This window comes from Sparus aurata, chromosome 17 (assembly GCF_900880675.1).
Source record: "Sparus aurata chromosome 17, fSpaAur1.1, whole genome shotgun sequence".
Classification (NCBI taxonomy): domain Eukaryota; kingdom Metazoa; phylum Chordata; class Actinopteri; order Spariformes; family Sparidae; genus Sparus; species Sparus aurata.
In genome coordinates, this window is record NC_044203.1 from 7,528,649 (window position 1) to 7,555,736 (window position 27,088).

A 27,088-nucleotide genomic window follows, 5' to 3' on the forward strand; every position below is an offset into this window, starting at 1 on the left:
TTCAGTCTGGAAATTGTTTTAAATTACCCTATGTGTGCACTGAGTTATATACACTTACAGAGATATAGCAGTTAGCACTGGTGAGGCCCTTCGTAGGCTTGAAGTAATTTCTGTTTGTAAGTTGTATAATGTTCATGTTCTGTGTCACCGTACACACTTATGTTAAACTGATAAGGTCACCTAGGTTTTATAGTGTGGAGAGGTTTTTTCTTGATGATAAATGCTGCAACAGGAATATAAAATAATTGCACTTGTTAAGGTGTTACAAAGTCCAATACAAAGGGAAAAAACTCATAGCCACGATGAAAAGGGAAAACAAGCATATCATTTTTTGGCAGGAAACTCATCTGGTACAAACTGAACATGAAAAACTAAAGAAACTGGGATTTGAAAACACGTTCTACTCCTTTTATTCCAAAGGAAATGCAAGAGGAGTCGCAATATTAATATCAAACAAAATGGCTTTCCAGCTTTCTTCGCAAATCATTGATAAAGAGGGGCGTTACGTTCTAGTTAAAGGTTTTCTCGAGTCTAGAGAGGTAACATGACTTGTTGTTGTTGATGTTGATGTTTATAGACCACCAGGACAGCACAAATCCCTGATTAAGAAATTATTTGATATAATTGCCACAGAAATCACCGGTATTCTAATTTGTAGAGGGGACTGGAATGTGCAATTGCATCCAACCTTTCAGACAGATTCCACAAACCCAACAAAAGGAACAAACCCTGAGTCATTGTTGGTAAGAAAAATTCTTAAAGGTATTGGCATGATTGACGTATGGAGGGAACTCAATGCCTCTGCAAAACAGTTTACCTTCTTCTCCCACCCACACGCTGTTTATTCAAGGTTTGACTATTTTTTAAAAATAATATTAATAATAATATTAATATAGGGACAAGAGATGTTTCTGATCATGCAGGAGTGTATTTGAGAATCCAATTGGATGTTCAACCCAAAAGCACTGTCTGGAGACTTAATACTAGCCTCCTGAATGATCGACAGTGCGAAACATTTATTGAAAAGGAAATGAAGGATTACATGGAATTCCGTAGCAATTTGGAAGTTTCATCAAGTGTTCTATGGGATGCTGCAAAGGTGATGCCGAGGGGCAAACTTATAATGTGGGTCTCAAGAAAGACTTAACAAACAAACTAAAAACATTGGAACAAGAGCATGTTGAGCTAAACGACCTGCAAATACTACAAAAGATAAATGAAACAAAGCAGGAATTGAATACGGCATGTGACAACCAAGTGGATCTTAAATTTAAATAATAAAACAGTGTTATTATGAAAATGGGCCACAAGCTATGGAAATGGAAACTCTGTAAACAACAATCTGAAAGGTGTGTTTTTTTTAAATCAGGGACCCAGATACCAACGAGATGTGTCATAATCCAAAAGATATACAACAAGCTTTTGAAAAATACTATAGGAAATTACACTCTCAACCTCAGGCAGCGGAACCCACAGTCATTAAAAGTTTCTTGGATTTCCAAGATTTACCATCAGTAGGCGTGGAGCAAAATAAATGGGTAACGCAAGAAATTACAGGAGCAGAGATTAATATCACGACTAAAAACAAGTAAAGTACCAGGAGCTGATGGGTACCCAGCAGAATGGTACAAGACATAACACCTATGCTTCTAAAATGTCCTTAAGGGAGGTGATGCCCCAGCATCCTGGAAACAGGCGATTATATCTGTCATTCCAAAGGAGGGGAAAAAGAGGACAGAATGCAGGTCGTACAGACCAATTTAAGTTTTAAATATAGATTATGGAGTATTCACCTCAATTATGCCGAAAAGACTAGAAAATATAATCCCTGAACTGATTGACACTGACCAAACCGGTTTTATTAAAAACAGGCAGACCCGCGATAATGTGAGTTGTGAGCAAAAACAATTCAAAATCTTTGACAATTAGCCTTGATGCAGAAAAGGCTTTCGACTCGGTGAGGTGGGAGTCTCTGTACTTAGTGTTGCAGCGTTTTGGCTTCAATGACGCAGTTATAGGATATCTTAAAACAATATATCACTCACCAACTGGTCGGATCAAAATAAACAGCAATCTGTCCAATGCTGTTACTCTAGAATTTACTAGGTGTCACTTCAATAAAAATATTAAAATGAATGAGCTCACTGAAATAAGTCTCATACATGTTATTATTGATTCATATAAGGTCAAGGCCCAAAGGAAATTAGTATTTAGACTGTACTCGAGTATACAATCCTCCAAGAATCACTCTACTTTATACATTAAGATCAAATGGAAGAAGGAAGCAAACATGACTGAAGAAGAGTGGTTAAATTATGTAAAACACAATCTACCACCTCCAGCTCTGGCCAGTTGAGAGAATTTTCATGGAAGAATATCATTAGGTTTTTTTTATCACTCCTAGAAGAAAGTTTTCACAGAGTGGTAGACCGGAATCTGGGCACTGTTGGAGACAGTGTGGCAATTTATCAGCTGACCACTTATATATTTTTTGGAACTGACCTGTAATTCAATCCTACTGGCTAGAGACTGTAACAGAAATAAAATCAATTCTGGGTTTTGAAATAGATGACAGTTTTGGCACTATATATACAATCAGGACAAGTACCCTCTCAAAATATTGCTTGGAGTGCTTAAGAAAACAGAGACTAAAAAATGGCTCAGCAAAGAACCGCAAGTTATCTGTTTGGTAATGACAAAAGGTGAAAGGAGTTACTGAGTTACTTAATAACTTATGTATGTATATTTTATTGAACGAAAAGAAATACATGCCAGATTTATTGAATTCTTTTATCTTTGTTTTTGCTTTACTTTACCTCATGTCTGTGGACCCTCTATGCCCTGTTTATAATTACTAACAAAATAACCCTTGACAGAAAGCTGACTACTGATAATTGTGTAAAATGTGGTATATTTCCCTTGGTGACCTTATATGTTCATCTCTTCTGTTTTTTTGTTGTTTCTCTATTATCATAAAACTACAAAAATAAAGTAAAAAATAGAAGGAAAAAAACAAAGCCTTCCATGATCTAGCTTCCTAATACGTGGTGATCATCTGCATGACTGTCTCTCTCTCTTTTTTGTCCCCTCTAGAACCCTCATATCCTCCACTTCCTTTCTTTTAGAAATGTCAAAAATATTCCACAAAAAGCCGTTTTGACCCTAAACTGCCATACTCTTTACCTTAGAATTGTGAGTTTGCAGTTCTAAGGTCAAATTATTATTATTATTATTATTATTATTATTATTATTTTTATCATTACTAGTGCAATGCCCGTAACAAAAGTGTATTCCTATAAAAAAGTGGGAGGTTAAGGAGCTTTTTCATGGATGGCCAAATGAGGCTGTGTTTTAAGGTGGGACGTCAGGGATATTTAGGTTTGTTGTGAAATCCGATATTCCAGGGTATAATTTACTGCTGTTTTTGACTGTTTTTGATCTTGCCATTATATTTCACCTTAAAAACTATTTACTTGGTGTCATTATTTTTAGCACAACCTCACATGTGTGACTGTACAGTTATTTCTTTTTATTTTGACAAACTGTATTAACACAATGGACCTAAAATCACAAAAAAACATAAAATCCGAGTAGAAAAAGTTAGATTTTTTTACTGTGAAAACCTCAAATAAACATATTTACAACAAACAATTTTTTTTTTTACTTAAAATGCAAATATAAATTGTCGTTTGCTAAATTTGTGCATACATTTAAAAAATGTACAAAGTTATATGTAACTATTTACATTTAAATGCAGGCAATGCTCAGGTGTGCCTGTGCTCCTTGAGCTGCACTGCCTGCTCCACATTCAGCATCTTCTCATTGTTCTCATTGACTCCATCCATCCATCCATTTTCCATCCATTTTCTTCCGCTTATCCGGGGCCGGGTCGCGGGGGCAGCTGCCTGAGCAGGGACACCCAGACTTCCCTCTCCCCGGATACTGCCTCCAGCTCTTCCGGGAGGACCCCAAGGCGTTCCCAGGCCAGCTGAGTGACATAGTCACACCAGCGTGTCCTGGGTCTTCCTCGGGGTCTCCTCCCGGAGGGACATGCCAGGAACACCTCCCGAGGGAGGCGTCCCGGGGGCATCCGAAACAGATGCCCGAGCCACCTCAGCTGGCTCCTCTCGATGTGGAGGAGCAGCGGCTCTACTCTGAGCTCCTCCCGGGTGACAGAGCTCTTCACCCTATCTCTAAGGGAGCGCCCTGCCACCCTGCGGAGGAAACTCATTTCGGCCGCTTGTATCCGGGATCTTATTCTTTCGGTCATGACCCAGAGTTCATGGCCATAGGTGAGGGTCGGAACGTAGATTGACTGGTAAATCGAGAGCCTCGCCTTTCGGCTCAGCTCTCTCTTCACCACGACAGACCGATACAAAGACCGCATTACTGCGGCCGCTGCACCGATCCGTCTGTCAATCTCACGCTCCGTCCTTCCCTCACTCGTGAACAAGACCCCAAGATACTTAAACTCCTCCACTTGAGGCAGGAACTCTCCTCCCACCTGGAGGGAGCAGGCCACCTTTTTCCGGTCGAGAACCATGGCCTCGGATCTGGAGGTGCTGATTCTCATCCCAGCCGCTTCACACTCGGCTGCAAACCGCCCCAGGGCATGCTGGAGGTCCCGGCTCGAAGGAGCCAACAAGACCACGTCATCCGCGAAAAGCAGAGACGAGATCCATTGGCTCCCGAACCAGATCCCCTCCGGCCCGTGGCTGCGCCTAGAAATTCTGTCCATAAAAGTAATGAACAGAACCGGTGACAAAGGGCAGCCCTGCCGGAGTCCAACATGCACTGGGAACAGGTCTGACTTACTGCCGGCAATGCGAACCAGGCTCCTGCTCCGGCAGTACAGGGACCGCACGGCCCTTAACAGAGGGCCCCCGACCCCGTACTCCCGGAGCACCCCCCACAGTATGCCACGAGGGACACGGTCGAATGCCTTCTCCAAGTCCACAAAACACATGTGGACTGGTTGGGCAAACTCCCATGAACCCTCGAGCACCCTGCGGAGGGTATAGAGCTGGTCCAGTGTTCCACGGCCAGGACGAAAACCGCATTGTTCCTCCTGGATCCGAGGTTCGACTATCGGCCGAATTCTCCTCTCCAGTACCCTGGAATAGACTTTCCCGGGGAGGCTGAGGAGTGTGATCCCCTGATAGTTGGAGCACACCCTCCGGTCCCCCTTTTTAAATAAACTCATTAAACGAAAAACCGACTCCACTACACACTTAACACACTACACCAAACACTACATAACACACTAACTACACACTCCAAACACGCTAAATGTAACAAATCTCTCAACTCTCAATATCGCTGTCCGACCGTCGTTGCCTGTCAATCATCCGCCTAGGTCCCTCCCACAACTTCCTGTTCCTCAACAACCAAACTTGCTGCTTGGACACTTTCGTGACAAAAGCCAGTTTTTACCGTTTCTTTCTGCACCAGACACAAAGCAAACGTGACGGCAATGTTCGCGAAAAAGCGTGGCGGATATTATTTACCCTAGGTCCGGTTTTGGACGTGCCGATGCGTCCGGTCCTTCGCCTCGGGAGGTGGGCCGTGTAGCTAGCGGCTAGTTACACACGAACATCCACAGATTCCGATTCCACTTTGTTGTCCGTGCGTCTCCAGATCTCCTCAGACCCGAACAGATTCGGTCCGGACTCGTTTAATCTCATTAATCCACAACAGTCAGTTTAGATGCACAGAACAGAACGGGACCGAACCGCCAGCAAAATCTCGGTCCAGCTCGCTCCGCTGAGCTCTGCTGTGATTGGCTCTGGTGCGCACGTGGCCACGTTGTGCAGTGATTGGATCTGGTGCATGCGTGACTGTGGTGGCTCCGGTGGACAATGCTCGGCGGAATTTGTAAAGCATTTATGAAATAATTTATTCACGGTATCATTGCAGTCCAAGCAAATGCTTAGATGCACACCACTGAACCACGCGGCAGCCATGTTGAAAGTCTCATGTCAGTGTGATCCTGATCTGCAGAGATATTTGACTAACAGACACATGCACACACACACACACACACACACACACACACACACACACAGATTCCTTGTATTTATAGATAGATACATTGTTGTTTTGGGTTTTTTTTGCTCCGATTTGCTTTCAACTCTTTCCACGTGCTTCACTATACTGCCTTAATTCACTACTTACTTTTGTTTATGGTTACCTAGATACAGGAAGCGGCTCATTTTACCCACTGGCTCACTACCTGTTCTCCGTTATGGCTGACATAACAACCAGGTTTAGCTTTTTCGTTATGCTAACACATACGGTCATTAAAGGTCCCTTCAAGCTTCCCTTACCTTTCAAAAAATCACATCATCTTACCAGGATTGTGAACATAAGATGGCCAGTGTAGAATCATGTCTTATGTCGCAGTGATATCTAAGTCTACAGGTGCTGACATAACTGTTCAGTTGGAGCTCACCAGTTATCCATCCTTATGTTGCTATGTCAGAGAGGTTCTTCCACCAGACATAGTTCGACAACATGACTGGCTGTTGTGCTATTTTTAGGGAAAAAAAGTCCAATCAGCCTCAAATAAAAGGCCAAATATGCTGATGATGTTGAGTATTTTTGTTCCATTGTTGACAGTAGCTGTCACAGGGCTTCCTCCCTGGATGCCAGGTTTGGCCGTGAAGTCTGTGTTTATTTGCTGCTCCTCTTAAATATCATAATCAGGGTGACTGCATGGAACTCTGAGTTTTATGTAAATTGCATATAAGCCGATTACAAGTGAGGCAGTTCTGCTGTAAACATTATTTATTTTATGGACTTCCAATTTTCACAACCAGATGCGATAAAGGGAAAATAATATTATGGCCATTATCACTGCATTGCATTATTGTTGTATTATGAGGATGTTTCTCATGTCACACAAGGTAAGTAGTTTTTCTCCCAGGGACACAGCATGTTTGTCTACCATGTCAGGGAGGCAGCGATGAGATATGATAGTTGGTTTGTATGGCTGTGCTATCAGCTTTAATGGTTGTAATTCAGTTTTTCTGCATTCTCCTTCAGATGAAAAGGTGTTTTTAAAATGGTTTCATGGTTGTAGAAAATCTCAGGGCCTGAAAAATGGAAAGGTGTACAAGTCATCTATGCTGTCCTCACCTCTATCTCCTCTTTTCTCCTTGCTCTTGACCACCACTACTGACCTTCAGTATGTCTGAAATATCTACAAGTGGGATTTTTTTGATCAAGGACAGTTCATGGTTGGGCTGGACGAGAGGCAAAGCAATAACACGTTTTTCATCTGTTAACAGCTAATGAAATTATGAATGAATTATTAATTATAATTATAATAAAAGTGATGGTGCACCAGAGTGGCCCATCCTGTCCTTTCTAAACTTGGCTGCCTATTATAATGTGCATCCTATTTGCTTCAAAACTTTAGTATGGTCTTAATTGAGTACTCATCTCCATAGTACCGCTTATGTGTCTGAAAAACAAGGTCATGACTCATTTCCAGAGCTTTTTATTTCTTGGGACTTATCCGACTGAATGTGGCTCTGGTAATTTTTGCCATGACCTTGTGATCACTAATCAAAACACTTAACTGTTGGTTTTGTGTAGTGATGCAAACAATGGCAGCACTTTTTGCTTAGTAAAGCCTTAAAATATATTAAGAATGACAAAGGAAAAAAAGCAGTAGTTAAAGTTCAAACTGAGGACGTAAACATAACATGGTTTTGAATGTGGCAGGTTGTGTGAGGTAGTGATAAAAGACTCATGGCTATCACTTGCCATCTCCTTGGCAGAGGTCACTGATTTAGGTCAAAAGCTACACAGATAGAAGGTGCCCAACTTGGGTAATAGGTTGAATAGGTTTAGTAGTTGCATTTATGAAGGGAACTAAAGGCTGTACTCTTTGTCGTTGGAAAAATTGACATCTGTCAGTATTTACCTTGGTGAATAAAAGAATACCCTTGATTGATAGCCTGCTATCCAAAAGGTCAAACTATTGGCTACAATTGTAGGTGATAATGTTAATCACCAAAAACAGCTATTTCTGCTTGGGCAGCAAAGAAGCATGAAAGAGCTGATTGGCCTTCCAAACTGGGAGCACTTGCAATTCTCCAGGGGCTGCTCTGGGTGAGAACTAAACAGAAAAAGAAGGGGATACTCTCATGTTGTAGGCAGTAACATAATGAAAACAAGCATTCCCAACAACACCTTGCAGGAGGTACAGAAATATGTCTCCTGTCGAAAAAAGTTATGTTTTTGTTTGGTGAACAAAGTTGACTGACGGTGAGCGATGGACTTCACAGGACACTATACAGGAATCAGATTGTTTTATGAGTAATTTGATTATTGGACCCAGACAAAAGGAATATGAAATATTTAGGAATGGAGAAAAAGTGTAACTTTATGACAGCTTCAAAGGTAGAGAGTCTCTTTTGCTTTCCATGCTGGGAAATCTGAATGAATTATTAATTGGTTCTTATAACCATGTAAAGCATGTCTATATTGACTAAAGTTAGAATATATATATATCATTATGAGCTGCTTTGAACTGGCCTGGGTCTAAGCAGGTTGAAAAACATCTATAAACCCAATTTCAGATGGTACCGCATTACTGGAAACAGTGAATTTAATAATGTTACTGTTTATAGTACCGTTCCGTTGAAGTAATCTCAAAAAATGGCACTGAAGGCTTTTCTATTTTAAAAACATGTTTTTGCTCTTCTCTTTCCTTCGGTAAGAATTTGATGAGTAACCATAACTTGCCAAAACCTAGCTCATAATGGCTGAAAAGGAGCCAATGTGTGGAGATTGTAGTACCTTATTGGAAACTCCCAGTGTAAGGTCACTTCAGAGCAGACCCAGAGCACGGTGGAGAGATTTGATCTGCTGGTCCCATGATATGCCAGCAGGAGCTGGAGGATGTGACTGGGGAAAAGGACATCTATTTAGTCTGTTCCCACTTCTACCTTGAAATGGAAAACTGACCAAAGATGCATGGATGTGTTTGTTTATATCAGCAAATTAATGCAAGTGGTCAGTGTTGACCTCAAAAGGGTTTAGCTGCCATTAGTTTTCTGGTATTAGTGTCAAATATTGATATTGGCTATTGAATTTGTGTCATCTACTTCACATACATGCATTATGTTTTTTTTATTTTATTTTTTTTTATATTTATATTTATATATATTTTTTTATTTTTTTTTTGTTTTCTTTGGGAGAACTTTAAGGTAGCTAGATCAAGTAAGCATTAAGTCGTTGTTGTTATTCGCCATATTTCCAATTGAGATGTAGCACTAATTTGAAATGATTTATTTATTTATTCATTTATTTTAATAGGCAAAAGAGAATACAAATTGAATGCCCATAATCATACACTACTTGTATGAGAATATTACAGCCTGGATTTCAAAAAAGTTAGGAAGCTACTTGAAATGTAAATAAAAACAGAATTCAATAATTTACAAAGGAAATGTAATCACCAACAACAAGTGTTGCTGGGTGTTTGGCACAACAAAGAAACAATGGTGGGCTATCACATGTGGGTGTGCTATGCTCCAGGCTCAAGGAATGCGTGCGTGTGTGTGTGTGACGTGATGCCAGGTTATAGAAGATGGTTAGTTGCATGCAGAGACCCTTAGTCTGTGTGAAGCATCATTCAACTACCGTCTAGGAAAGCAAACTACCAATAACCTGACCTGAGATCACAATAACACTAAAACATGGACAAACACATAAATTGAACACGTGCATTACATCAATCAGAGTTTAAAGTCCTATTTTTAGCCGTGCTGTGCTTTGCTATCTAAGCCCCAATGTTGAATGCTGTTCTTGCTGTGCAAGGACTGATGAAAGTCGGCAGAGAAGGAAACGGTTTGCTCTTTTCCTTTGCAAGGATAGCAGCTCGGTGCTAACTTGCTTGGTGTTCCTCAGATTGTGAAGTTAGATGGCAAGCTTTGCGTCACAGCTGCTGGTGCTAACTGATCTGGAGGACCTCGTGTCGCTGCGTGGGGAGAAATTCTTCGGGCCTGCTGCAAATGCAGCTTGGAGCTCTCAGCAGCTGTTAGGCCCAGAAGAAACCAACCGTAGCTCAAAGTTGAATTTTGCACCTAGGTGTGAAGACTGGGGAATTCTGGGAAACTGAGTTCAGCTCAGAGTCCATTTTGAAGTCCACTTCGTCTGTGGGTCCCAACATCAATAAGTTGCTGTAAACTTTTGACAAAGACTATAAATACTATCTCTGAACTAATATTGCCTGGTATAATCAGGATTTCAAACACTTCAAAAACGTTTCTTCCACACAGCACACAAGTTTCGTTCATTGATGTCAATTACTTTCCATGTCTGTAAAAAAAAAAAGAAAAAAGTGTTGACTTAATTGCTAAAGCCTCCGTTTTCATTGACAATAAAACTTTTTGAAAGATATAAGTTTTTTTTCTGGTATTTCCACCTAGGTTTTTTATGATCACATTAATCATGTGCATGAAAACAGGTGGGTAGAAAAGCACTTTCTGTTGGGTTCCAGTCTGGAGATGATGTCACAATTGGCGATAACATAAGTACGACCGAGGATAACACTGCTAAAGAGCATTTTCCACACTGACAGGCATACACTTCCCAGTAAATCTTTTTTTAGCCTTCAACATCATGATGTAAGATACTGACTGTAGTTGTCAGAAGCCTAATTTGTCAAATATCAGCGTGGATATCAAACTTTAAAAACCAATACAAAATTTTTCCAGCTTAAATATAAACTATAAGACATTAACAGTGAATCAAAAAGGTGTCGGGAAGACTTTAGGCACCCATAGGCCCTGAAGTGCTGGCACCAAGGACACATTCTCTGGCAGATTAAGTCACTGGTGATAAGAGCATCCCTCCTCTATCCTCATCTGTCGCTCCCTCTGAGAGTCTCTCTGTCCCGCCTCTCAGCCTGCCCTGCAATCTGGAAAATTCGGGTTTAGAAATACTGCAACACTTCCTTTGTTATACTAAGCCCTTTTTTGTTCCCCCTCTACCTTATTTATTTTCTTGTTCTCCCCAAATAACAGCAGTGCTGGGATGAGTGAACGGGAGCAATACAAAAAAAAAAAAGGAAGGAAAAAGGGACATATGTGGAAGAGAGAGAGACAAGGAATATGGTATATAGAGAGAGGGAGCGCCTCGGCACTGTCAGAGCAAGCAGAGAGAAGGAGAGGACGGCAGAGAAAGTTTATAAGGCACAGTTTAGGAGGAAACGCGTGAGAGAAGCTGGGGAATCTGTGGTGGCCAGCTGCAAGAGGGGAGATAGCGGAGAAAGGCTTTTAATTCTCAATCCCCACAGAGCCTTTGAAAATTACCAATCTTCTTATCACAGACGCAGGGCTGCTTATGCAAATTGTTGTGGAGTGGAACGTTTAAACGGAAAATTACTCGACAGCATTTTTTTCTCCGTCTTCCCTCTCCCCCTCCCTCTCTCCCGCTCTCTTCCACACAGAAAGCCTGTTTTGAGTCTCAGATAAGAAGATGAATTGCTCTCACCCTGCTTTGAAGCGCGTCAGGATTTAAAGACTCCAGCCTCGGCTCTGGTCTAACGCCGCTGCTCTTGCTGCCTTTGTAGCAGAAAACAGGCTGGGGAAAAAAAATGGGAAAAAAGCGTTTCAAAACAACATAGATCCTGTGCTTCAACACATCGTCACTGCCTGAGGAGACTAGAAAATATAAATATTGCCTTACCTCTACTCTCCACTCTGTTTACTTTCATATTTTTATTTAACACAGTCAACAGCTTTTTTTTTTTTTTTTACAGACATGGCATGTAATTGACATGGATGAATGAAGCTCATGTGCTGTGTGGTGGAAACATTTACAATCTCAATTATACCACAGGCAATATTAGAAATTAAACAGAAAATAGGGCTGGAAACTATTCAAGAGCTATGAGCAGTTTAAATGAAAAATAACTGACTGAGTGCAAGTGACTGTGAAATTGTGTGCTTTTACATGTTTCTTAGTTTTGTTTTCTATGATCAAGCAGTTTTTGATGTATGCATCATTCTTCTGTACACTCATGGATGATGAGGTTGACATTTTCAACCCCATTTGTTGAAAGAATTACAAGCAATACAATAAAACCCCTTGATTTAAAAAAATCTGAAAACTAAAAATGCTTTTTGGAAAGATGGTCGCTTTGGTGTTGTTCTGAGTTAAGCATTGACACAAGCAGAACAAGCTAAATTAGTTCAGGAGAAGAAAAATATGTTTTGGCTGATTTAAATTACATTATTTTTTTCAACCCATTCAGTCATTCCTGCAGTGTATCTGTATTTATCAGCATGACCTTGAATCCTCCAGTTTCTTTACAATTGAGTTAATCTTTTCTGGTTGAATTGCCATTTTACTTTTTTATATTCACTTTCAAGACATCTTTTTATGTTCCTCGTTGTGAGTGAATGTAACTGAGCAGTGTGGGGTGGACTTGAATTAGTTCAAAAACCACAAAATATGGCAGCTGGGATGTTGTGGCTGTGTGGCTGTAAAACTGGAACTTGACATATACAAGGCTGCTAATGCACTATGGCATTTTCTTTTATGACTGCAAAAAAATGGGACATAGAGCTGAATATTTTAGCTCTCATCAACTAAAGAATCACTGGTAAGACCACTGCTGTGTTTTGTTCTTGGAAACACAGATTTAAGTAGTTATTGAAAAACCATTGTGCAAAGATTTAAAACACCATGTTGACTTAGAGTGTCTTACAGTGTCCAACGTGGTTCTGTCTAATGCTTGAACTCCATCCACCCACTGAATCCTTTCTCCCGACAGAGGCAGCTGAGAAAGAGGAAGTGCTACCTCCTTGTGGCCGGCACCATCGTCCTCACCATCCTCATCATCATCATTGCTGTTTCGGCAAGAAAATGAGACCACTGGCCAGTGTGGTAAGATCCAGCTTCTACAACACTGCAACCTATGTTCTAGACATCTGACTCTGTCTGTTACATTTTTTATACAGCAATGCTATGTTTCCCATAATATAGCTGATATTTTTTTTATTAAAAAGTGATGTCATCAATGTTGAACTGATCAAAAATACAATTTGGCCCTATGAACTGGCCAAGGACTAAGTCTGTTTGGTTCAATTTAATCTTGAGTGACTTCATACAACTGAAAAAGTAGTAGTAGTAGTAGCAGAACGAGTCATGCAAAGAGTCTGTGGTGATTAGACACCGTCATGACGTCATCATATTTTAAGGAGGGAATGAAGCCGTGCATGTGAGCAGAACTCTGCTGAGCTCAGACCTGGGTGCTGGAGTTCAACTGGGTGCGGGAAGGTGGCAAATATGTGCACTTAAAATGAAAACTGACAGCAGCAGAGAGGAAAACAGATCAAAGTTTGTCAGCAGTGATATAATTGGCTTAAAAGGATCATGGCATTATCTGGTTGGTTAAACTGAGTAGACTCCCATAGTCAGCTGATTATGAGAGAGGGGGAGGAAGAGGAATATGAATGATGAGCAACATAGAGACAGTCTTCCTGATTGAACTTAATGATGAGTTTCTTTTGGTGTGCACAGTCAGGAGATTTAAATCATACAGTGTTTCTTGTCTATAAAATGTGAAATTGACAAATGTATTGTTTGTTTTCCAAAACCCCAAAATATTCACTTTAATTTACTATGATATAAATCCACACAAAAAAATCTAGAAATCCTCACATTTGCTGGAATTGGAGTGTTTCAACATTTTTGTTTAATAATTAACATTAATAATTAGTTAAGGTTAGTTAAGAGTTAAGAGGTGTTGAGTTCTCAATTGACCAATTGATTTCTTTGAATTGTTTAAGCTGTACTGCGTTGTAGGACTGTAACTGTTAATTCTTTAGATAGAGTAAATGTACAATTTTTATTATGATGACAACTGGACTTGGACAGTCAGCATCCCATTTGTGAACAAAAAAATAACAAAGAAAAAAAACAGCAATGAAAGGTGAACATGTGCTCTGTATCCTTGACAGAGCAGCTATTGACTGCATAGCTCTGTTTTGGTGCCACAAGACATGACAATTTGTGCTTTCAGTGGTTGCCTGGCAATGCAACTCTAATGACTGCCCATTGTGTTGTCTATGTATTTATGCAGTTTACTGAAAAACATTATGCATTGGATTTACTCAATTCATTAGTGAACATTGGTAACACACACATCATTTGCTTTGGCAGAAACTCACAAAATTGTGTGAATTGTGTCAGACAATATAGTAAATGAAACTATTTGATCATTTTACTCCTACACAGTTTCATCACTTTATTCCAACATAATTCAATCCCTTTATTACATCGCTTTCTGTTCACTTATTTTTACAATATTTGTAATTTAAATATTCTCATGTCAGTTGCATTTTCATGGATGTGATAGTTAAATTACAATTAATATTTGTTTATTTATACACAGTAGTAACTCTACATATTTCTTTGAATTTAAATACAAGAAAATACATTCAATTTAAATGAATTTAATACAATTACAGTTTAATTCATCATTAATTTTCTTGTTGTCTTATACTTTTCAATCTGATTTTACTTGATCATTCTTAACAATAAAAAAAATGTCCCCATTGAAAATGATGCATCCGTTCGTAAATGATGTAACAGTTACAAACTTTATTCCAGAACCTGGAAAAAAAGTAAATATTTACAACATTAAAGGTGCAAACATTAAAAGAATATTCTCAGTTAGGAAAAGTACTACATTTCAGATGCGAGTATTTCAACCTGGTGAATTAAATTCTCTATATCACCAATGATTCCATCTTACAGCCATGTCAACCACTGCTGTCTCATAAGGAATACAATTTGTATTTTAAACTTTTTCAGATGCCAACAGTCAGTGTCATTAAATCTAACATGTACTCTTGCTCCAGATCATCAGGATCCTCATTGAGGTAAACACTGGTATCATTCTCTTTTATAATATGTATCCCCGCCATGGGCTGTAGATCCCTGAATGAGAGCTTCATGATCTGTGACCTGTATAATCCAAACTATGGAGCCAGAACGGTGACTTTAAAATTTGGCATCCAAAAAATAATTGGCATTGAAAACAAAACCAGTACTGAAAAAAGAAACATTGTCATTGAAACATTTGTATTGAAAACAGTTGTATTGGCATTGAAACAAGTATTGGCACTGAAAAAAGAAAGTAATTCAAATAATTCAAATCCGAAAATCTTATTTTATTTTATTGGGATTTTTTTGTATTTTTCAATGACAATCTTCAGATTTTTTTACGTCAGTTTTTTTTCAGTGTCACTGATTGTCAGTTTCAACTTTCTGTCACTGTTTTGGCGTCAAGAGGGAGGGGCCTGAGGGGAGGGGCAAGTAGAGCGTGGTTTGCGAAGGTAATGGCAGCAGCCTGCGGGAAGGCGGGGCTGGACGGTCCAGCCATAATACACCATTTTAGGACCCGTGTGCCGGCTGTCTCTGGGCAACACAGAGTCCAACTACCTCGCGGACTTTTCTTCAAGCTCTCTCCTGATGTGCCCAAGTCTCTGTGTATCTGGTTCTGTCCCGGAGCTCCCGAGCTCCAGTCTCTATGCGTATGGAGTGTGGTAGTAGTACCGGGGCGCCGAGCACGTAGCATTAGCCACAGTTAGCACAACAGTAGAACAGCCTGTTGCTCCGAGCTGGGGCTGCAGCGCCGACAGCAGTGCTCTGGTCTGCTCTCCGAGGTCTGTGCCACCGTCGCTACCGGTATCTATATGCGTATGGAGTGTGGTAGTAGTACGGAGCTAACGAGCATTAGCCCCAGCTGTGTCGCTCCGAGCCGGGGCTGCCTCGCCGACAGCAGCGCTCCGTCTGCTCCCCGAGCTCTGCGCAACCGTACCACTGTACACGCATACAGAGACCGGACAATAGAGAGTGCTTGGAGAAAAGTCAGTCAGTTATGAAAATATGTGTCTGTTACAGCCGTCTGTTGTACTTTACTATGAACCACAGTAGGACAATCACAGCTGACTTTCCTTGCATACTGACTTGTTGAGTTTATTCGCTTTGATTCAAAGGAGTCATTGTAGGAATAGTGATATTCACATGAAGTGAGTTTATAGGGGAGCTCTGGTCTCCGGTAGCGGTATGGTGGCACAGACCTCGGAGAGCAGACCAGAGCGCTGCTGTCGGCGCTGCAGCCCCAGCTCAGAGCAACAGGCTGTTCTACTGTTGTGCTAACTGTGGCTAATGCTCCGTGCTCGGCGCCCCGGTACTACTACCACACTCCATACGCATAGAGACCGGAGCTCGGGAGCTCCGGGACAGAACCAGATACACAGAGACTTGGGCACATCAGGAGAGAGCTTGAAGAAAAGTCAGCGAGGTAGTTGGACTCTGTTGCCCAGAGACGGCCGGCACACGGGTCCTAAAATGGTGTAATATGGCTGGACCGTCCAGCCCCGCCTTCCCGCAGGCTGCTGCCATTACCTTCTCAAATGATATACAAACCACGCTCTACTTGCCCCTCCCCTCAGGCCCCTCCCTCTCGATGCCAAAACAGTGACAGAAAGTTGAAACTGACAATCAGTGACACTGAAAAAAAAACTGACATTGTAAAAAAATCTGTCACTGAAAAAAAACTGACATTGTAAAAAAATCGGAAGATTGTCATTGAAAAATACAAAAAAATCCCAATAAAATAAAATGATAACATTTTAGGATTTGCATTATTTGAATTACTTTCTTTTTTCAGTGCCAATACTTGTTTCAATGCCAATACAACTGTTTTCAATACAAATGTTTCGATGACAATGTTTCTTTTTTCAGTACTGGTTTTGTTTTCAATGCCAATTATTTTTTGGATGCCAAATTTTAAAGTCACCGTTCTGGCTCCATTCCAAACTCACAAAATAAAACAAGATGAGATTAAATGTCAGCATTCAACAATTAGGTCAGATAGAGACAGGAATGCGCACATTCAAACATAAACATAGCATGAACCAAACTCGCAGGCCATATACAGGCTGAAAGAGTTGTTGTGTGTGTTGTTATTCCCTCTATGCATACAGTCTGTAAGGTAATGACTTGACATAACATGACCAGACTGACTTTTCCACAACGAAATCCTCTGACACAAGAGAGAAAGTGTTGCAGTTTGTAACGATCCATGGCTGTTATTGTACCTGTTTTGAGGAGGCGGGGCTCTCCATTTTGATGACTGATATGAGTAGACTTTACATCCCTCAAGATGAACCTAGTTCTACAAGATTAAAACATGTTGAGAGAGAATATAAATTAATTGTGTAGTATTTAATAAATACATGTTTGTGAATTGAACAACCCACTATTTCCCCTTTTTTTTGTAGTGTTGTTCAGGAAGCTGCCATCACTAGAAATTCTGTGTATGTTTTTGGAAACCATCACTATGTGTGGGCTGCTTATCTTAGCAGGCTTCAGTAATGTTAAATTCTTCTCCAAACTTAACATCTTGACTCTTCCATGCTGCAGTTTCTCTGAATACAAATTGTAGTTAACATACACAGGAATAACCAGTCAAACAAACAACGTAATCAGGCCTAAGCACAGCAATATCATTTCCCATTATATGTTAACATAACAAAATATGGTTGGGTTTCAATTTGTTTTTCTTTTCCGGTTTTGATTTTGTATCGAGACTTTCTCTCCGCACACTTAACTATTCCATATGCACAGGGACCCTGGGGGATAGTCTCTTGACTCAGAGAACCAAGGTTGCAATATAATTGAAAGTTTTGTTATTCAACAACAACAGATCTCAAGTTATCTAATGGCGCCATGTACATTTCATGGGTTTCCGTTTCCTATATAAACTTAATAAAAATACATAATATAGCTGCAACATTAAAAAGAAAATATTGGGCAGTTTGCCAGCATGGACAATGGCCATTAAGAATCTTTGAATTGTTACCACTGGAATAGTTTGAAAATTATATGTGAATTGTTTGAGGGAACAAAACAGGAAAAATAGCATAAAATATTAATGAATATGTCAAAATCATTTTCTAATAAATATGACAACAGTGAAAATTTTGAAATTTACTAAATTTGTGATAGTTGATTTACTTACTGATTCTAGCTGTAATGAACGAGTGGTACTACAGATTTTCTCCAATCAATTTAAGGAATTGTATTTGCTGCTTTATATTGCCCACATATTATATAATGCTGGTGGTAAAAAGAAGATAAGCTGAGCTGATGTTGGTGTTCAACATCAACATAGCTTATGTGACATAAATTTGAATTAAAATGGTACCCTCAGCAATCATGCAAAATTAACAAAGTTGCCATAGGACACTAAAGGACCACCTACAATTTTAGCTTCATATTTATCATAGCCTGAAAGCTATCTTTGCAAAAACCTCTTTTTTTCTTTTTCAATACAAGATGCCTCTGCTTGCATATAGTATTGATCGTCAGCTATTTTCCTCCGGGGGGGAGGGAAATGGAAATCCTGTGGAACAAAGCATTCTATTCATAAAACAGCAGGCTGAATCGATGCTTCCATGGTGACCAGCCCATGTTGAGACTCAGCAGTTGGCAGTCAACGTTCAAATGGCCAGACACGATCAGTTACCACAGCAAGACAGTCTCGGTGTTAAAATAAGTAACCATTGCCATTGGAAAGTCGACCATTTGATGCTGTTATGCTTAAACATCGCTTAGAAATGAACAGGATATCCAAAGTTGTCAAATTTAATAAAGTTTCACTTAATGTTATGTCCATGCACTTTTTTAGACAATGTCTATGGAGACAATGTTCATTCAAGAGTACATTTCAACCGAGTAAGAATACACAACAAGTTGAATGAAGGAGTCAATCTTGACATGTATTCAATGAAATGCCATTCAGTTTCGTACAAAACATTTTGTACAAACATCTCCAAAGTGTTGCAGGTCAATGACATTTCTGATAATGTCATGATTGAAAGTCATGATTTCATCTACAGTTCAGGAGCATTGCAATGACTGCTGGTCAATACAGAATTCATGAGGTGCCATGTCATAGTCATCATGGTAACTGACAGAAACAGAAAACTATGAAATAACATCCATATTGTAAAGTCAGTTGATAATAAATACCGGCTTCATTTACTAGCAAAAAACAGACCAAAGATAGCGGAGTTGAGAAAGGAGTCGTGCACGAGTATACTCTGCACATCACAATGCAACTGAATCTTGTGTTCGCTGGCATTATATCACCACCGTGAGTCATTGTCATTGTCACGCTAGCATTGTAATAGTAAGCATGTTTTATGTTCACATTGGGCTCAGATGTTCTTGGTCTTGGTATGTTGACCGATTGCAGTGTTGATTTTGTTCAACTGTTGTTTTTGTTATTTTGCAAAGTCATTGCAGGCAAGCCATATGATCAGACTTTGTGTATGTTTGACTTTGCTACATATCTGCTTCTCAGCTATGATTTTGTCTGTGTGTTTTAACCTGATACAATTTGAGGTTTTGCATTTTATTTCATTAGTCAAGTGTGAAAAATATCAGATAAAAAGCTTTAAAATGTTGGTATCTTTATTGTAGATTGCTTTCTGGCACATGCATACATTCCCAGGAGAAATCTTCTTCCATTATTTACTCAGATCTCAGATAAGTAGCTCCTCATGTTTATGGAAATAGATGAAAGTCTTTGTTTCACCAGATTAGGCAGGATTATAAAATACTCTGTGTGAATGTGTGTTAGATAAAAACTTCTTCATTCCCACTGAAGAGAAATAAGAATGTATCCCTCTATGTGAGTTCAACAATAGCGGCTAGGTTTGACAAGGCATCTTGAACTAATTACAAGGTAAAGGTTCAAAATGTGTGACATCTTCACAATGTAAAGTCGAAGAGCTGAGCTGGAACTAGAGGGCAGGGCCAGCATGAGAAGCCCCACTGTGCATATTCAGTGGGCTGCACAACCAGGAAATAAAGTAATAATAATGGCCATTAGACTAAATGGATACCATCTTTGCATTCAGAATCTAGTTAAGTTATAAATCTATGAGGTGTATGTGACAGGCGTTATTTTAACAGACAGATCAAAAATGTAAGTGTAACCTACAGTGACTATGTCCTTTGTAAGTGTGTCCTGGAGATATTCTAAGTCAACACACGGACAGAAACAAGCTTGACGATGAGAGGTGTGCAAACTTAAGTACAAAGTAACTTTCTATTTGCTAAACAGCTTGAAAAACACATACACAGACCAGCAAATGTGGGCAAATGTTGAGACACCTCCTTTGGCAGAAAGCATAGTCTCCAAATACTGTAGGCAGATATACGTGTATCTATGAGTTCTGTGAAGTATTCTTGGCTTGTCTGGTATACACCACATGTGCATGACATATACGCATTTATTTTCGGTAAATGAGTCTAAACCATCAAACTTGAATATTCTATTTATTAATGAGCATATTAACTAGTATTTGTCTTCTGCATCTTTGCGTCTGTAACATTTGACAACAAGTGCTATTTCTCTGCGGCAGACTGAACATGGCAAGTTACTGCATGCAATATTATAACTTGTGTTAAAACGTCAGCTGTCTTCCAACTGAAAGAAGATGGACTTTTTAGTTTGTAAACCAAACTTTTTTAACTATTGATGAGATCTTTAGACCATAGACTTAAGAGAAAAAAGACTGATCAGCGTCAAGGTAGAATTAATGAATGATTTTATATTTCACCACCACCAACTCCCAAGTGGAAAGTCCGTCTTTTTAGCTGCTAAATATTCACCAGCTAGTCTCTACCTGTGTCTGTGTGCTCGTTGGTATGGATCATGTTGTGTATAGTGGGTTTATTAGAGCTTTTTTTAACTAAAAACAGTTGAAACAGTGTTAATGAGAGCATCAAGAGTGAGACAAACAAGTACATTTGTCAGCAATTAATTGTCTGATTGAGGCTAAAATACTCCAATAAGGGGAACTACAGAGTTGAGTGATAATTCTCAGCAGCTTTGTGACCGTTTTCGAAAAAAAGATTCACTATTAATACAAAAACATTATTTAGTATGTCCTTAGACTTTTGCAGGTTATCTTTGTGTACTTTATATTTGCATGTTTTAGGTTTGAAGTAAAAAAAAAAGAAAAAAAAAAAGGAAAGTTTGGTAGGGATGTTGAGTCTATTCATATTGTGATTCACTTTATACTGACGCAAGTCCCACAAATGTAGATGTTTTACTTTTGTGATTGCAGTCAGCACAAATTAATTCTGCTAGAGCCAAGAGTATGCTTATCTATGTGTACAAGCCTGATTATTTTTCTCTGCTGAGCTGGTCCTCACTCAGACATCCTTTTCGTAGCTGCTAGTTAAAATGACTGACCTGCTGATCTTTCTCCTATTCTTTAATAAAATGATGGGTGATCATGGCATCTATAACCCCAGGGCTGGCCTGTGACATGGGGTATAGGCAGATGCCCAGGGTGCCATCCATCCATAGGGGTGCCACAAATGAGGGAAGAAAAAAAATCAGAATGATAAGCTCCTACAGTTTTTTTTTATATTTCTCAAACTTGCAAAGAAGCCCAGAAATCATAACTTGATAACTAAATAGGGCCTATTTTTTAGTTTCCTGCAACATCAGACCTTCACATCAGCCCCCTGTTATTAGACCCTCTCTTAGCTCTGTCAACATGCTGGGGTTGCCTGTGACTGAAATGTGACATGAATACCAGCTGATCAAAAATCATGTCAAAAAGACCAAAGCCCTCTGCTAAACCTGTTAAGAACAAGAGGAAGCGAAGAGGAAGAAAACAGGAAAGAGAAAGAGGTAATGTGATGAAGTGCATAGTAGCTACTGTTGGAGCAGAGTGTTACTTGCTAACTTGGGAAGATAGTAACCTCTGCTAATTTAAGAAAAAGCTAGACTTGCCATTTCTCTCACTTTATGTTCTTTTAACCCATTCTCACATGAAAATGTGTAAATTGGTCCACAGGGCAAAATGTAAAATCTTGTAGAGATATCTATGATTTTTTCATCTATTCTTTTCTATTGCCTGCGTCCATGTCCCATGACCTTCAAATTCCTGGCTCCTAGAACAAAAAACATGGCTGCCATTCCTTTTATTTCCAGTGAAAACTGTAATATTTTAACATTAAAATAATATTTTTTAAATTAAAATGTGTGTTGATTACATTTTTAGCATGAAATATGCACTTTATTTTCATAATCCTTGGTCAGTGAATGTATGTGGTCTTTAGTTTGTTAGTTTTTACATTAATAATTAGATTATTGCAGGCTATGGCAGTACATTTGTTAGCAATTAATTAGCTGATCAAGGCTAAAATTCTCAGCTGAGGGGAACTACAGAGTTGAGTGATAATTCTCCGTAGGTTTGTGACTGTTATCAAAAACAACGAAATAGTAATTATAGTGCATGTAGATAATCTGTATTAAGACACAGTGAACCATCGAATCCTGCTTAACAAACTTCACTCATTTAATCTGTGATTGAAATGCTTTCTCCTTATCTGAGAAACAGGTCACTAGCTGTCAAAACTGATCGTGCAACATCCCAACCTTTAGTCTGTGATATGGGTGTCCCACAAGGCAGCATTCTTGGACCATTACTTTTTCTTATATACATCAATGATCTCCCTCAAATGGATACATATTAAAAATGCTTAGTGTAGGCTGATGATACCTTGATTTTTCTCTCTGACCACATTCCTTATGGCATACATTGCAAATTATCATCCGATCTTTAGTTCTTACATGGCTGGTTGAAAAAGAACCACTTGACCATCAACTGAATGTATGTGCTTTTATTCTCCCAGAAAATGTATTTCCTTCACTGATCCTATCACCTTTGCAAGCCAAGATCTTGTCATCACAAAGACCGACAAATATATTGGTGTGCTACTTGATTCGCATCTTTCATACCGTGAACACATTTCTAAACTAACAAATAAGTTGAATCAGAAACTCTGTGTATAATAAGATTAGATCATATCTCTCCTACTCTGTTTCTGAAACATACCTATATGCCCTGACCTTTCAGAATTGCATACAGAGCCACGCTATTACATATTGTTTTCAGATTCAAAAAAGCACTTCATCAACACTTGCTGCACTTCTCCTGTCACATAACATGAGACAAGTGCGTCTCAATAGGCCAGTCTCACAGGCAGTCATTTCAGTCCCTCCATACAAAACAACTATGGTCGGAGGTCCTTCTTTTATACATGCAAATTTGGAATGACATTCCTTATCACATCAGAACTTTACCATCTACAACATATTTCAAAAAGATGTACAGACTACACCTTCTTAATACTTATACTTGCACTCATTGATTGTTCACGTTTTGTTTAAGTATTGTTTGCACAATGCATTGTTTTGCATCTCTATTGTTTGTTTTTATTTGTCTGTATATGTCTAGCCCATGCTTATGTCCTGTAAATGTGTTTATGTCTTGATGTGACATGACTGTGGTTATGTTCCATGTTCTACAGAACAGGAACCTGGTGGAAACCAATTTTTAAACTGAGTCAAGCCCGATTAACTGTAACTCAATGTTACTTTTAAACTTTCCTGTATAATAAATGGAAAAGAAAAGCAGAAGGTCTTGGTTTATTTAACATGTTTTACCTAAAACAGGAGTTGAATGGGCAAAGTCGGCACACCCGTGAGATACATCATCCAATGGTGCGCATACATTTAAAATTGGCAAAACAATGGAGATAACATCCGGGTTACACTAGCCGTCGGAAATCCAAAGAAGAGGAAAAATTATGTCATCTGTGGGGCACTGTAAAATCACAGTTTTTTTTTATTGAAAATGCACCGTCAAACAGCTACAAAAAATAACACAAATAATTTCACAGCCCAGATAATTACACAAAGCCAAAAATGATACAAACAATGTGCAAGCCATGGTTGCACAGCAGAGTCTATTGCAATCACCATAACAATGATATCATATGTAACAGCCCCACAATTTTCTAGCAAAACCGGCAATAATCTTTGCAATAATCACATACATTCATTGAGCGAGGATTATGAAAATAAAGTGCATATTTCTCGATAAAAATGCAATCAAAACACATTTTACTGTAAGCTCTATCTCAAAATATTGCATTTTTCACTGTAAATAAAAAAGAATGGCAGCCATGTTTTTAGTTCTCGCAGCCAGAAAGTTGACGGTCATGTGACATGGACAATTTTAAAAAGTAAAGCGTTATTAAAGTAAAGGCTACATTTACTCAAGTACTGTTGTCGTGCTTCATGCAACACTATTAGGGAGTTCTGGGTTACATTTAGCTATCAATAACAATTTATGATCATCAGGCGTAATTTAGCTCAGTTGGTAGAGCGGGCGTCCCATGTGCTGAGGCTCTGCAGCGGGCCCGGGTTTGACTCCCGGCCTGGGTCCCTTTGCTGCATGTCTCTCCCTCTCTCTCTCTCCCTGTTTCCTGTCACTCTCTTCAGCTGTACTGTCAATGAAGCTATAAAAAAAGCCAAAAAATTACTTTAAAAAAAAGGCAGATAAATAATAATCCAAATTTCATTAGATTCCCCCCTCCCATGTATATCTCGCAACCTGTCAGATATATCTGTATATAAAACTGTATGCTTTTCAAACTAGCTCCATCTCCAGCAGCGACAACAATAACATGCTGCTTAAAAATTGATGTGTCGGTATTAATCTTCTGATTATGTCATACATAGTAATATGTCAGTCAGAGGGCCCAAAACAGTACTTTTACTGCAATACTTGAACTACATTTTGCACAGAAGAGTCCAGAGATGCATCATGGGTTGAGCAAGTGCCCCTGTCCCCTCTATTTAAGATGAGATAATCCTTTATTAGTCCCACAATGATTATTACAGCAGCAGAAGTGACAGCAAAAACATCATCAATTGACAACAGTAATAATTAATAAGTAGAACATATTATATATATATATATATATATATATATATATATATATATATATATATATATATATATATATATATGTATGTAAGCCGAATCTCTGGTCCTGCCTGCTAAACAACAGCTAAGAGATTACTTTCCTGACATTTCTAATTTATAACCTGCCCTGTTTCCTTAACCCTAAACTTAACCTCTTTCCTCCCTGTGCCTAACCCTAACCAATAGTCCCCTCTTTTTTCTGCATCTACCCCCAAGCAGGGACAGGGCTCACAAAGTTGCATTAGATTTTTATTTTTTCACAAATTTATTTTCATCATCTCCATTGTCACCGCTGGCGCCCCCTTGTGGTAGATTATATTATAAATAATATATATATATATATACATATATGTATATATATATATACATATATGTATATATATATATATAATAGAGAATATATATATATATATATACATTACAGATATATATTTTATATATCAATATAGATATATATATAATATACAATAGAGAATAATATAGAATAAGAATTATATATACTAGAACATATAATATATAACAATATATATATATATATAATACAGAGATATATATAGATAATAATATAATATATATAAGAATGTATATATACATATAATCATATATATATTCTTCTTCTCTCTCTCTCTCTCCCTATATCTCTCTCTCTCTCTATATCTCTCTCTCTCTCTCTCTCCTCTCTCTCTCTCCTCTCTCTCTCTCTCTTTCTCCCCTCCCTCTCTATATATATAATACATATATATACATATAATATATATACATACATAATATATACATATATCATAATAATATCATTACCTATACAATATATATATACATATATATATATATATACATATATATATATATATATATATATATACATATATATATATATATATACACACATATATGTTGATAAAATAAGTATATGTTGAGATTACACAAGAACAATATAGAGGCATATTGAGCTAGCAGTCGGTGTTGGTGTGTGTATGGGGTCATATATATACATATATATATACATACATATATATATACATATATATATACATACATATATATATACATATATATACATATATATATATACATACATATATACATATATATACATATATATATACATACATATACATATATATATATATATATATATATATATATATATATATATATATATACACACATATAAATATATATATATATATATATATATATATATATATATACACATATATATGTTGATAAAATAAGTTTATGTTGAGATTCCACAAGAACAATATAGAGGCATATTGAGCTAGCAGTCGGTGTTGGTGTGTGTATGGGGTCTACTGGGAGCAGCGCTTGTTGTACAGTCTGACAACAGCAGGAAGGAAGGCCCTGCAATATTGCTTTTTCACACACTTAGGGTGAAGCAGCCTGTCACTGATGGAGCTCCCCAGTGCTCTCAGGGTTCCCTGCATAGGGTGGGAGTCATTCTTTTACAGAGAGGGACGATAGCAAAGCTATCATCCCTCTTTCACCCACCACCTGCACTGAGTCGAGGGGGCATCCCAAGACAGAGCTGATCTTCTTGATCAGTTGATCAAGTCTCTGCCTGTCAGCAGCCATGATGCTGCTGCCCTAGCAGACCACTCCATAGAAAATGCCTGATGCCACAACAGAGTCAAAAAAGGACCTGAGTCTCCTCACTAGTCTGCTTTAACCTTTCCTGTAAAGTGCATTTGTGTTGTGTCTCCATTCCATGGATGTTCATCTGTCTCAGGGGGGTCCCTGGTCAGTTCTCTGTACTCTGTGTCATCCTCATCTGTGATGAGACCAACAGTTGCAGTTGTAGTCTGCAGCAAGATGGTTTCCTGCAGGGCGCCTGTCTTGTGCCCTCACATACAATGTAAGACATGTCCCTGTTAAATTACAGTAAACTACTGCAAGCTCCAATTACCTGTAGTTTACTATTATTCTACAGTGTACCTGCTGTAATCTACATCAACAGCTTATTACTGTTTAAAAATATTACATTACTGCGCTGTTTAGAATGTACATGTAATGTCACCCAAGGAGAGCAGTAGGACAGGGGTGCATGGCTAACACTGAGTGCCATGCAGTGACATGGCCAGTATGAACAGTATGTGCTCTGTAAGGAGGTTTTTGAGAGAAGTAAACAGAGAGAGAGGCGAGGTGGGAGGTAAAGAGAGGGAATTACTCTA

The 27,088-nt window shown here is 38.7% G+C and overlaps 1 protein-coding gene across 1 annotated transcript in view; it reads left to right on the forward strand.

Moving 5' to 3' along the window:
• Nucleotides 1–27,088, forward strand: part of tsnare1 (T-SNARE Domain Containing 1) — a 239,776-nt gene that overhangs the window by 176,333 nt on the left and 36,355 nt on the right. Inside the window, exon 11 of the mRNA XM_030394837.1 lies at nt 12,794–12,906. Within this exon, the coding sequence (XP_030250697.1) occupies nt 12,794–12,889 (96 nt within the window). The 3' untranslated portion in view covers nt 12,890–12,906. The remainder of the gene's footprint in view (nt 1–12,793; nt 12,907–27,088) is intronic.